Here is a 14,559-nt window from a genome sequence, read left to right as displayed (position 1 = left end):
AATGTGCAGTGTCTACTCTGGGACATCTGTCAGGGGTGAGGGGCCAGTCATCAGCAACATCCTAGGACATTAATCGACTTTACCGTGGATGAGCAAGATCCTACTAGCATGGTTCTAACTCATCCACTGAAACAACCTTGGTGGATGTGTGGACACCCAGGATAGGCAATCCCTGTAGCAGTATTCCTCATTATAATGCTGGCAGATGCCAGTCACAGTCAATTAGCACACTGACATCTAGCCAAGGAGATGGGACAGGAAGTGCAATTTCAAGTACAGCTGGCTCCAATGGGAGGGGAAATTCATGGGAAGCTGAACCCTCTGTAATGAATGCCCTTGACCTGCTCATTAGGCCATAGTGGAGTACACACACACACACACACACACACACACACACACACACACACACACACACCAGCACCACCACCACCACCACCACAGCCTCAGTTACATCTCTCACATCCACTGACCCTGGGCTTCTCAACATTAATCCCCTCATAACATTTTGAATACTTCCCCAAAAAGCACATTTTATTCAGTGCTCTAACAAAACTCCCTGTGAAAGACAAGTACCACTGCTCTCCCTTATCCATCTGTGCAAATGATGATACCTGTGCCCTGTCCTTAGTACATTGTTAATTGGCTCTCCTATGTCTGATGCACAGTGTGGCCAGCCCATGCATGTATAACTGTAGCCTGATATTGGGTTTTCAAGCATCACTTTTACTGTACTATATCTGTTTCACTATGGGCTGAAGCGATGTTCAAACTGATCTCTTTCTCTCTTAACCAGTGCTATTTTATACTGTTTCCACCTCCAACTAGCATGTTTATGCCATGCTGCTTGCTCCTCCACCATCTCCTCCTGTTGCTCAGCCTCCACTGCTGATATACTGAAGTCTGTTCCTTCTGCAGCTTTCTCCCACCCCCTGCTGTAACTTCCTCCTAAGTATAATGTACCTTGGTATCCACTGGGATTGGATTGATACTCCATCACTTAATCCCATGGGGCTGCAGATGAAGTAAACGCATGTCCACAGTGTCGCACATGGTGCAACATTGCACATAATGAAAGTATATTTGCATGCATACCAGGATCATACTGCAGTGCACCACTGGATGAATCCTGACAGTGAAAGCATATATTCAGCAGCTCAAACACACACTCTGCAATGTACCTTGTTTGTAATATGGTCTGGCTGTATCCCTGACCTTCTTCATTTTGTCTATTCCTGGTAATTGTCATTAGCAAGGGTTCCAGGCATATCCTGTATTGTCAATGAGAAGCCACTGGGGAAGTTACCCCTCACAAACCATATGAGGTCACAGGTATGCCATGTCATGGAGTAGTGATAACTCCCAGTGTGGCCTGCAGACACATTGTTGATGATACCCTGTGCATTAAAGACCACCTGGCAGTTGAAGGAATGATGCCCTTTGTGCTTTATATACCACCTTCTCAGCTTCCCACAAAGGTACTTTATTTCTATATGGGTGAGGTCTGTGGACCTCAATATCTCAGGAGAAAATACCTACATCATATATGGCATTCCTCTTCTTCTCTGCAGTGCATTAGAATCACACATGTTTCCCACATGTAACAGCATTACACTGAAAAACTGATAGAGTATTCCTAAGGCAGAGGTCTGAGGTACCTCATCTCTGTCCCAAGTAAGTCAATTAAAGGTCCATGCAGCTAGTATATGAAAAGCCAGACATACCTTAATATCCAGTGGGTTAGGTCCTCCTTTAATCCCCATGGGGTTATGCAGGTCTCACATGGTATCGTTATCCAAACTGCACTTGCCTACAATGTCAGTATCATGGAGTGAATGAAATGTTAAGCATGGCCAAAATACAAGTCACTACTGAAGACGATGACGCACCACTGTGGCTCATAGTAGCAGAGGTATAGAAATCTATGCCATTACCAAGACATGGTTTAAATCCACAGAAATTACTCTGGCAGTGCAAGGCTTCAGTGCCTTCCACACATTTAGACCATCAGCTGCACAGACAGAAACAAATGGGGAAAGAGTCTCAATCTACATTGGCAACAAGTATACCTCTAGGTTGGTTAAACTAGATGATGCCCTGGAGTTTATCCTTGTGTAAATCACCATAGGCATGGTCCAATACCATATTCTTGCAAGTTACAGGGCACCCTCTATGTCCCAAGAATCTGATAGCTGATAGGTAGTCCGACCGAAAACGGTCACCATGAAACCAAATACATAATTCATAGAAGACTTTAACTGCCCCTCTATAGAGTGGGAAACATACATCACATCAGACTCACAGACATAATGTGGACTTTATTAACACAAATACCATTGACCAGATAGTATGCACACCCACCAGAGGTTTAAACATACTGGACTCACCAATATGGAAGTGTCATGTCCTCATTGTTGAATATGAACTACAAAGATGTCTCCTTCAAAACAAAAATCAACTCAATAACCCCAGCAAACTTTGTAAAACAAATTTCCATGATTCATTGTTGCCTCTACAAAGAGGCCAGTCACAAGTGGTGTCCCTAAGGGATCAGTCCTTGGACAGCTCCTTTTTGGCATTTACTTCTCTGAAGTCAAGGCCAGTGTTAGTGGTCTTTGGCTGACTAAATTTGCAGATGATTGCAAATTACGAGCTATCATTGAATCCCACAGCGACACAAATATTCTCCAGAATTGGCTGACATAGACAAACAATTGGTGTCGGAGCCATAGACTAAAAATAAATGTCAAGAAATGCATAACAGTATCCTTTTGGAAATCATCCATCCATGGTAACTATCTTATTGACAACACACCCTTTAGCATTGACCCAGTAGTCAGGGACTTAGGGACACACATAGATAGTAATCTAGCCTTTGGCCATCACGTGTCTACAGTAGTGAAGAAATCATTCTATGTTGTGCAACTTATAAACAAAGGCATGGCATCTAAGTCCAAGGAAGTCATACTCCACTGTATTCGGCATTCATCAAACTTATCATTGAGTACAATGCCCCCTTTGGTATGTACCTAACCAGGCATATCCAACAATTGGAACATCCACAGAGGTTCCTCACTGAAAGAATACAGGGTGTAAGTAAAATGTTCTATGCAGACGTTATCAAGGCTCTATCCCTGTATTCTGTCTCTTACAGGTTTTTAATAGGAGATCTATGCCTGGCATACAGGGAATTGCCAGACCACATTCTGATGGACATCCTGCATATCTACAAAACAAACAGCACCAGAATTATCTGTTCTAAAGACTTAAACCTTGACTGTGATATAAATAGGACATGCTGAAGAGACTAGTATGTATCCCAGAGAATACTCTGTCTATGGAACAGGCTCCCCATCCATGAGAAGAAGAATTCCTCCCTAACCCAATAAAAAAGTGCAACTTGGATAATTGGATGGGGAACTGGAAATTCATCCCTGATTTGACATCTATGTCTCTAATTGACACATGCACCCTGTAAACGGTTCATCTCCCAGGCCCCTGTTCATAAATGTTTCATCTTCCAAATCGCTGCTTACACTTATCAAGGGTATCAGAACTTGGTAGAGATTTGGGATGCATGGCTAAGCTTAAAAAAGCCCTTGTGATTGTTAGCCTAGTAAACACCTATGAACCTATGAACCAAGATGTTTTTCCTGCTGGAGTTTTTACTGTAACTAATTGTTCCAGGGCCTTTACATAAACAAAGTCCAGGAATCTGTATGCTTGTGCACTAGTGGTGGTGTAGTTTTCACTGTCAATAGTTGAGTATTTAAAATCACCTAGGAAAATGATCCTAGGTTTAATATTGAGAGATTCCATTTCCTTTAGACTGACATTATGGCATTCTTGGGTCATGAAGGGGGCTGTATAGTTATCTAATTTATGGTCCTTTCTGGTGGTAATTTGGACATGAAGAAGCTCTAGTTCATCATTCTGCTTCACCAGCTTAGACATGAATCTGTTATGAATATATATTGGGACACCTCTGCCTTTTATCCCCCCTCCTGAATGGTAGTCGGTCTAATGGTGTTCAAGGTGTTATAGCCCTGGACAGCCGAAGTACTCTCCACCACTTTAATACACTATAGTCTACACTGTCCAAGATGAGGACTTGTAGGGATTGGAGTTCTTTGTTTAGGCTCCTAGCATTGGTCAGTAACATCTTTATATTTTTCTTTGTATGTTTCATTATGTCGGTAGGTTTATCTGGCTAATAATCTCTAAGAAAAGCCCTATGAGGGAGGACAATGTGTTTGCCAATCTTCAAAAACGTAGAGGGGGCAGATGCAGGCCATCCCTGGTGTAGCATGCATTCTTTCTTCTTCTGAGGACAGGGACTGAAAGAGATAAAAATGCCATTCATTGACTTGTTTTATCCATCTTTATCTACCTCTTCTCCTACATCTGTGGTCCAGATCAACTTCACAACTTAAGTGTCCAGTCAGTGTCTCAAACTGTAATCTACCCTCTGCACTAATACATGGGGTATAATAAATAAGCCTCATATCTTATGGGGTACTGTACTTGTTTCTATGTTTAACTGTTTTAATCCTTCTAGACACCCAGACATGTTCAGATTTTATAGTATGAGACTATATAAACACTCATTCTCAGATGTCTATTTATAAAACCAACATGTTTCAGAACTGACATTTTATTTTAATAATTTATTAAGGAGTTTCCATTTACAAAATGATAAATTCTGCATAAAGCATCAGTTAATAAAATGGTGCAGCACTGGTATATTGGACAAAAACAATAGTGTAACATGGAAAGGGAAAGTGGGTGGGAGAAAACTGTGCATGCTTATTAAGAGTGACAAATTACATATGTAACTTAAGAATTTTACTTTTAAGTACAGAGTTTGATAAATGGGTTATATTCCTATTACTGCAGTCTATTTACTGACATGGCTATTGCTGTTCCATTATATACCCTCGCTTTTTAGCAGGTATTTCAGATGGATGCAAGGATGTAATATATCTAGTCAGGTTTGTTGATGTTATATGTGCAGCAAAAAAAAACTTTATGGTGCAAGACCTAAAAAAATGACAAGCCAGTCCCGTAATGTTGGTGAAAAGTTTCTATTCCATTTTTCTTAAATGCACAAAAGAATAGAGTGCACACAGATACTGAAACTGGATAGGGTATAAATATGTTAAATGGGATCAAGCCCCTATTGTCTGTTCAGAGGTTCTTCTCCATGGTTCCAATAATGTTACAATAGTGGACATTCTTAAAATATGCTCTCTATATATGCTTTCTATTAAATCTTTTCATCACCAGCACTATGATTAAGAGGTTCTATATATTTTGCCAGGCTATGGGAAGTAATGATATCTGTGAATATTTTCCAACTTGATATTATTCAGTATAGACAGGATAGCATTTGTTAATGTGATAGCTGGGGGAGAGACACTAACCTGGACAAGGGAGGAGAATTAACGCTTGAACTCTACTACTGATTAATTATTCACTCCGGAGCAGCTCTTTTGAGTGTGCACCTTTAACCCCTAGTGGGCGTGGCTTAAGCCTTTAAAAACTAAGTTATCACCTTAGAGTTCTAGAAAACTTCATTGAAAAGAGGTCAAATATCAATCATCAGTTGTGTTTTGCATCACATATATATCTCAAAAACAAAATATCCTGGGTAACATGGTTTTAACATGGTTAAATTATTAATGCAAATATGAACAATCCATATTTGACACACCTAGGAACGGTAGGGGTAAACTGTAGAGTAACTGGGCCGTGGAGTATGAAGGTCAGAATCATGGCATTTGTAGTTGAGCAACAAAATGCATATTACAAAAAATAATGACGTCATTTGGACAGACAGTACAGCTATTGTAAAACATACATCTGCAACATAATTAAACTGACAGACCCTTTATATTGTTTTACTTGAGAAAACCTTTAGAACTGTTTATAAAATAATGATCCTGCTTGGCCATATTAACAGCTGTTTGACTTATAAATGCATTAATGAAAAAGAAAATATACACATACTTTTTCTAACTACTTTTATACTCTTTTTGCCTTTCAGCTGACATACGACTAGTAAATGGCTCAAATCCATGTGCTGGAAGAGTGGAAGTCTATAATAATGGTGAATGGGGCACAGTTTGCGATGACAGCTGGGGAATGGACGATGCTGAGGTTGTCTGTAGAGAAGTGGGATGTGGTACAGCTATTTCAGCACCATCTAGTGCTCACTATGGATCAGGGACTTTGCCAATAGTTCTGGATGATGTAGCCTGCTTAGGATCTGAATCTTCACTTAAACAATGTCCTTCCAGTGGATGGAAGCAACATAACTGTGGACATACAGAAGATGCAGGAGTTCAATGCAGAGGTATTTGTATTACTTTTAACTAAAATGATAACTTTAAGTTGATTGTTCAACAAGTTTTAGTTGTTATAAGTTGTGCTGTCATTTCCAAGCCAGTCAAAACTGTAATTATGAGAAGGTAATAAAGCAAAGAATGATGCAGAGAATGTCATGTAACTGTTTAATCACAGTACTAGCTTGCGCCATGCACAGTACAACTGTTAATGCAAAGTGATTTTTCTGATGTAAAGCAGTTATAATGTGTGTATAACTATTATTTCAATCTGATGATTCCATTTTTCATTTTGTGTAACTTGTAACAGAGTGCTTTCTCACCACAGCATAGCCATAATACCTAAAGAAGAATAATAACAGAACTGTAGAAAATTCATAATTGTTCAAAATGGCCAGATCTAATGTGGTAGACCTGTGTGATATGGCAACCTCAGAGTCAATGACAGTAAGCAAAAGGGTACAGTTGTTGAACTGCCTTAGAAGGGAGGGGGGGGGACTTTGCTGCCACAGAAAAGACAGCTTTATTATGTTATGCAAACTTTTTTTAGTCTTTGTTTCACTAAATCTGTACTGTCACTCTTTTTTAATTATGCATGCATGTCTACATTAAATAAATGCTTGATAAGTATGCACATATATTCTTTCTGTCATATAATCAAAAGCTTATTTGAGCAAGTCAAAATCTCAAGCTACAAAGCATGAACAACCAAAATATTATAATACACATTAAGACACAAAACCCACCCTGCTAATTATATATACAAAATTTGAGATCTCACCACAGCTGGGAAAGGAGCAATATCCTTATCCCTGTTGTGCCGTGATCCTGTACATTACACATCCTGTTCTCTTCAATGTTGCTTGACCTTTTTTTTTGTCTCAGTATTCTAACTTTTGCTCATATGGGCACTCAATTGTATGATATGGAACTATATATATATATATATATATATATATATATATATATATATATACATATATATATGCGCACAGTTTCACTTCATAATCTTGAAATGCTGAAATCTCGAATTTCAGCATTTTGAAACTATGAAGCCAAACCATTCACAATCTTGAAACCCCAATCACGAATCACACAGTCACGAACATACATACACCATACACCACATAACACACACACACCATTCTACCCACAGCACACAAACACAACCCTACACTACAGGGGGGCAAGCCCTCCTGCACCCCCAATCTGTGGGACTGCGCCCACCACACCCCCCTACTTATATATACCAACTCCGACATCACACATAATGGAAAAAAATCACACCACGGCATTCTACACTCGCTCAAATGCACATCACACATACACAAACACCAACAGATCCAACACTCATGCTTACGCCTTCCTACCCTTACCCACACACACAACGTACAAAAACACACACAAACATACACTCACTCACCTTCAATTCCAAACACCATACCAGCCAACTGGAAATGCATTAATGTGGATTCAAGATATTCCAATTTGCTCATACACTTTCAGCATTCTGCATTTTCAGCTTTATGGTCTCGGAATATTGAAATTTGAGATTTCAGCCTTTCGAGATTATGAAGTGAAACCATATACACACATTGATGTTATATGATCCATTGCTACACACATTTCATCACAAACAGTATAGCTGGTCAATTTATGCAAATGTCGAACTTCGGCAGATTGACCATTACATAATTTGAGGCTGTTTCTCCATTCTATGAGTTTGAGCAACCCTGCAGTCAGTATATTTTATTTCCAAGTGTGTTTTTTGCTTTAGTTTTGGTAATCACAAATGTAACCTATTAGTTTACAATTGCAATTACTTATTTTAGCTGATTTATTCAGCAATAAATGATAATTACCGATGAATGAATTTGACCAATATTTTAAACAGTAATTTGCCACAAGTGCTCTTAATGATAAACACTTCATATCATGTGACGTAAATAAACAAGAGATAACATCCTAGCATCCTATGCAATTAAGAAAGAATATTTTTATTCTTTTTACCTCAGTTTTTTGAGAACATGAACATGTTTTAGTATGAATTACTAAAGTGCTCCATTTCTGGTGTAGTGGACATCAAACTACAACTTTCAGCTCCAGCAGTAATTTCTGAACTGAACCAGACCTTTGGAGAGAGACAAAATGCACAGAGAGTTCATGGCAACATACAAGTTTATTAGTCAAGTCTACCAAACTAAGTTGTAAATAGTTTAGTTGTTGATTGTTTTTTTCTTCAATGTTTTGTTATTTAAATTTCTATATTGCACATTTTTTATCATTGCTTATTAGCTTGTTAAAACCGAATAAAAATCCTTTAACAAAAGTCTACCAAATTAAAGTAATTTAGCAAAAGCTTTCATGTAAACATGCTTTATCAGATGTTACAACTAATTAAAAATGTAGGACTTAAAAATCACTTGATTCTATAAAATCACAGCTAACAATGCATGTATATTAAGTACCCTTTGAGAGTGATATCTATTATTTCTAAGATACAAAACTATATAAGACAGCATTATTCAGCTGTCTCTGTACCTAGCACAATATTGCCACTCCTTTCTTTCCTGCATTTTTAAATGTGGTTCAGATGCATGCTTCCATTATGTAAACAGCTTTCACAAAATACAACTCTTTTGTGTCTCAACATCTATATTCTTTCTAGTGCAAGATTGAAAGTCACATTTAAAAAGTTCATTTAGCCGAATCAGCAAATATATTTACATGCAAGAAATCTACCAGCATCACTGAAATAGTCAGCTGAAGATTTCAGGCCATTGATTTTTCCACTCCAAATGAAGAATATATATTTGACAAATCACTCATAAAAAGATATACATTTTATATATGGATTTCATTTTCCAGTGTAAAGTGTTCATAGGTAGGTATTAGGCCATTAGCCCTAGGGCCTATATAAGCCTAGCCAAATGGTACCCTGACTTTTGCCACCCAAGAAAATTATTTTCCTGTGCCCCTGTCAAGCAGAGCCACAGAAGTGATCCCTGGGGTGAATTTCCTATCTCCCATCCAATCATCAAGATTTTTCTTGAAGTGTGCTAATGAGGATCTTTGTTTGATATAGACAGGCAGTTTGTTCCAGAGTATGGGAAGTCTCTGGGACAGGAATCTATACCGACAGCATGTTCTGTTTATTGTGGTGACAAGGTTTAGGTCCCTAGAGCATGTAGTTCAAAGGGATTGGGATTTCTTTAAGTGGAGCATGTCCAACAGCTCTGGGTTTGACATAGCTTTGTATGTTAGGCAGAGATCACCTCTGAGTAGGCGATATGCGACAGAGTAAAGCTTGAGTTTTTTGAGACGGTCTGCATAGGGCATCTGTTTGAGGCTGGTAATCCTCTTTGTGAGGTATTTCTGCAGCCTTTCCAGTTGTTGTAGATGTCTTGTGAGGTACATACCAAAAGGAATGTTGTACTCTATAATGGGTCTAATGAGGGATGAGTAGAGGGGAACAATAACCTCTTTTTTCCTGGATGAGAAACCTTTTGTGATGAGGTGTGCCACGTAGAAGGATTTCCTGACTACTGTGGCGATGTGATTATCAAAGGAGAGACTACCATCCATCTGTGTCCCAAGGTTTCTTAGCACACTTTCGGTGTTAAGTAGACTACCGCCTATGTGGTAGTTAATGAGTACAAAGTTTTTGCCAAAAGGGATGACAATGCACTTTTTGGCATTGATATTGAGGCCATGGCTTTGACACCAGGCATCTGTCTCAGTGAGGCCCTTTTGTAGGATGTCCACATCATTGGGATTTTAGATTATAGCTCCTAGTTTGCAGTCATCTACGAACTTTGTTAGCCAAAGACCTTCTGTGTTAGCCTGTACTTCAGAGAAGTAGATACCAAACAGGAGAGGACCTAGGACTGAACCCTGTTGTACTCCACTTGTCACTGGTCTGAAGTTTGATTTAGAGTCTGCTACTTTCACAGTGTGGGTTCTGTAAGGGAGCCATTTGGCAACCCATCTTGTGACATAGGGATTTATACCTGGTTTGGTGAGTTTATCTATAATTCCAGAGTGGGGGATGGTGTTGAAAGCCTTGGCGAGATCTAGATAGGCTGTGTGGACCACCTTACCCTTATCTATGGCTTTGGTGACCACTTAAAAGAAGTCTATCAGGTTTAGGAGACATGATCTGCCTTTTACAAACCTGGACTGGGTAGGGTCTAGAGTTTGGAGATTACCAATGTCATTGTTTATAAGTTCCATGATGATACATTCTATAGCCTTGCAGACCAGGCTCGTCAGGCTAATGGAGCGGTAGTTTCCGGGGTCCATGCCGGCTCCCCCTTTGTGGAGTGGGATAACTGTTGCTGTGTGCCATTCAGTGGGCACAAAGCCTTAGGTGAGGCTATGATTGAACAGGGTACTTAGGTGGGGTGCCAGTTCATTCTGTAGTTCATGTAGAATGCAGCCTGGGATGTTGTCAGGTCCCATGGATATTGTGTTCTTGGCTTTGGAGAGTGTGTTTTTTTACCTGTGCAGCCGTGATTACAGGAACTTTGCATTCTTCCGGTATAGAGATGGGCCCTTTAGGGGGTGAGAGAGGGGTAAAGTTAGCAATGAACCTATCTGCCAGTATGTTGACAATATCAGTTGGTTCTGTATATTTAGTGCCATTGTGCTGTAACTCAGAGCAGATCTGAGTGTTGCCATTGAGATTCTTGACATAGCTATAGAATGCTTTGTGGTTGTCTTTAGAATCAGTGGTGATTAAGTTTTCGTAACTAGCTTTGGATGATTTTATGAGGGATCTCAGCTTCTTACTGAGGCTGACCACAGAGTTCCTCCAATCATGGGATTTTACTCTTTTTTGCAACAGTTTCTTTCTTCTGTTGTAGAGTTTGTTTATGACAGGGGACCACCAGATTGGCTTCCTTTTTTTGGAGGATAGCATCTTGGTTCTGTTAGGGATTGCACAATCCATGCACTCGTGTAATTGCTTATAAAGTGCATTTGTATAGGATTCAGCAGTCATACCTCTATTGTCCATCAGCATGGGTGTCGTGAAGTTTGCCACTTCCATCTTAAGAAGTGTGAAGTTGGCTTTGGAGAAATTTTTTTACGGTGGTTTCCATAATGGGGGGTGGGGTGGGATGTGGATGTCTAGGGTGATTAGCTTGTGGTCGGATCTGACCAATAAGGAATTGACCTCTGGTATAGAACACTGGTTGCCCATGTTGATAATGACCAGGTCTAGGATATTGCTGACCCTGGTGGGGGTGTGGATAAGTTGATCCAAGGTGTTGGAATTTATGAATTCCAGAAAACGTTGAGCACAAGAGTTGGTACATAAGTAGTTTTCCCAGTTAATGGTGGGGTAGTTGAAATCGCCCATTATTAGGGTGTTAGCGTGTACCCTAATAGTTTCCAGTGTATCAAGAAATGAAGAGTGGGAATCCTGGGGCATGGTGGGGGATCTGTAGCAAGCTACAATTTGGATTACAGTCTTGCCCAGAGTTAGTTGCACTTGGATAATCTCTGATGCATTATGCTGAGCAACTAGCCTGGAGGTGTGGATATCCTTAATGAATATGGACACACCTCCACCTTTAGTGTTTTGGACCAGGTTAGGTGGCCGAAAGGTGTAGTATGAATTATAGCCTGGTAATGCAGGGGTGCTCTCTGGAGACTTGAACCAGGTCTCTGTCACTGCACAGATGTCGATGTTCTCCATTTTAAGGAGTTCCTTGAGTGAGTGCATTTTGAGGTTTAGACTTCTAGCATTATGTAGCATTACCCTCAGATTTTGCTGGCTTGTACCTGTTATGGTAGTGAATTTGTCATTTGAACCTTGCCTAAAAAAGGCACTATAGGGTTGGCAAGAGTCTTAGCCAGTATCCGGAATCCCAAGGGCAACAAGTGCAGGCCATCAATAGCAAAGCATTGTGGTTTGTCGATCATGTCATCCCAAGCAGACAGATACTGGATCCCCTTAGAATGACACCAGAAGCTTAGCCAATTGTTGAAGTCAATCATTTTGTCCTTGTACTGTGGTATCATTCTGGGTGATGGCAGGATGCTACTCAGGGATAGGGTCATACCTGCTTGGGCTACAAGATCAGACAGCTTCTCCATGTCTCTGTTTATGTAGTCCAGGGAGGTACGTCTCAAGTCATTCACACCAACATGGACAATGACAGAGTCATATTTCTACTTGTTGTGGAGTGACCTGAGTGTGTGCTTTATGTGATGGATCCTGGCACCTGACAGGCAGCTGACAGTAACTTTCTCCTTGTTTAGCCTGGTGAGTGGAACATCAGTGTGCCTGACTATAGAGTCACCTATGACTAGAGTGTTGGGTATGTTGTTATGCCTTATGGGCTGTGGTTGAGTGGCACACTGAGTTCATAGGTTCATAGGTAGATACTAGGCTATTGGCCCTAGGGCCTATACAAGCCTAGCCAAAAAGATACCCTGGCTTTCGGCTCCCAAGAAAATTATTTTCCTGTGCCCTGTCAAGTTTGTGGGCTGTGTGTCATTTGGGTTGTGTTGGGGGGTGGAGATTGCTTGCGCTTCTGCTTTGGAGGTCCCTGTTGCTTGGGTAGATTTTTAATGAGAGCCTCCATGAATGTAGGTGTGTGTTTTGTGTTTCTATGTGTGTGTTTTGGTGGTGTATGTTTTGAGGGACTATGTGATGAGTGTGGTGTGGTGCAAGTGTTTACCTTCTCCTCTTGACTGTCTAGTCCAGTCTTGGGTGAAGAGAGCTTTGCTTCCAGTTTGGCTATATAAGTGCATCTCACAGGTTGTAGTGTTGGGTGGTAGGAGCAGAGGGTTGTCTGTGTACACAAGGCAAATGCTGCATTGCCCAAGCTGCCCAGATTCATCAGGTAGATAGGAGCAAACACTGTGAGCTGACCCTTAGACATGCCTGAATAGGTGCTTATTTGTTAAGTACTAAAAACTGTTTTCCTCTAGACAAGTGAGGAAAGTTGAGTGCTGTAGTAATTTGTAGCTTATTTAGTGCTTACAATGAGTTCTGAACAAGTGCTGAGCTCAAAGAAACAGATTTGAGTGCTGAAAGTAGAAAACTGGCTAGTTCTAAGAAACAAAATTAAGCTAGAAGGCTTCCCTCCAACACAGAAAGGCGTGGGGGCTCAAAAGCTTACAAAAAGTCCTGGATACAGCAAATCTGTATCTGGACTAGATGACTTACAGGAAAGGCAGGGAACAAGCTTAGAAACATTTTTTTGTTTTGTAAAGTGGAAATGGGAAAGGAGGAGCAGAAACTAACTGGGTTGGCCTTCTCAAATGTTCTCCCTGGATTAGGTAGAATGAGGTAATGACACGAGATTGGGAGGAGTGTCCCAGATCAAATTTACAGTAGGGGTGAGCAACTGCAAAGCCACCAAGTATAAAAACAGAATACCAATAGGGTGGGAGGGAAACAAAAATCAGAACAAACAAACCCAACCAGATGCTTAATAATTGTAGAAAATTTCTAGTTAATACCTCACACACAGTGAAACTAGCTAGAAAAGTATATGCAGACAATAGAAGTGCTATAAATAACTCATAAAAATAAGCATTAAATTAACTTATTAACTTATTAACTCTTATACGCAGAGTACCCTTTGCATTTGCATATGTTTCATGGTAGAAAATACAATAAAAAATAGATTTATTGTTTTATTTTTAGAGGACTAAATCCAACAAAATACATAATGTCTCAATTTTTCCTGTTGGAAAAAAAGCACTGAATAGGCATAAATGGTCCCTAATTATTTGCATTCTAGTATCATTAACAACAACAACAGTAAAAAATAACTGTGTCCAAAATGACTAACACAATACTTTCATCTGTTGTCCATTATTGCCATGCATATAGATATAAAAAAAAATCACTAGTGTTATGAATAAAACTTTTTACATCATTCAAATAGGGTTTTGCTGTATGTTCTAAATATAAAGAGATGGGTTGTGTTACCCGCTTATTACAAAACACAATGAGACACATGGGGGTGTAGATGCTTATGAATCGTTCAGAAACCAACCAAAAAGAGGAGTCTAGGAGAGCCTTCTGTAATGCTATGAGCATTGTTTTGGGTGATATCAACAGCAGTAGGTGGCTTTGGATATAAGAAAATATTCCCCATCTGGTGGGAAAACAGGGACACTGGGAGATATTCAGAGACAATAGTGCTATTGTGTTACTAGGTTTTCTCTGTTGTGTCCTAACAGTGCCATGCTCCAA

General features: G+C 39.9%; 1 protein-coding gene across 1 annotated transcript in view; it reads left to right on the top strand.

Moving 5' to 3' along the window:
* The window catches only part of LOC122816338 (deleted in malignant brain tumors 1 protein-like), a 608,428-nt gene that overhangs the window by 364,031 nt on the left and 229,838 nt on the right, over positions 1-14,559 (top strand). The window contains exon 3 of the mRNA XM_044089068.1: positions 6,044-6,352. Within this exon, the coding sequence (XP_043945003.1) occupies positions 6,044-6,352 (309 nt within the window). The remainder of the gene's footprint in view (positions 1-6,043; positions 6,353-14,559) is intronic.

The sequence above is a fragment of the Protopterus annectens genome, chromosome 1.part1 (genome assembly GCF_019279795.1).
Source record: "Protopterus annectens isolate FY-2018-M chromosome 1.part1, PAN1.0, whole genome shotgun sequence".
Classification (NCBI taxonomy): domain Eukaryota; kingdom Metazoa; phylum Chordata; order Ceratodontiformes; family Protopteridae; genus Protopterus; species Protopterus annectens.
This window is presented reverse-complemented; position numbering and strand designations above follow the sequence as displayed.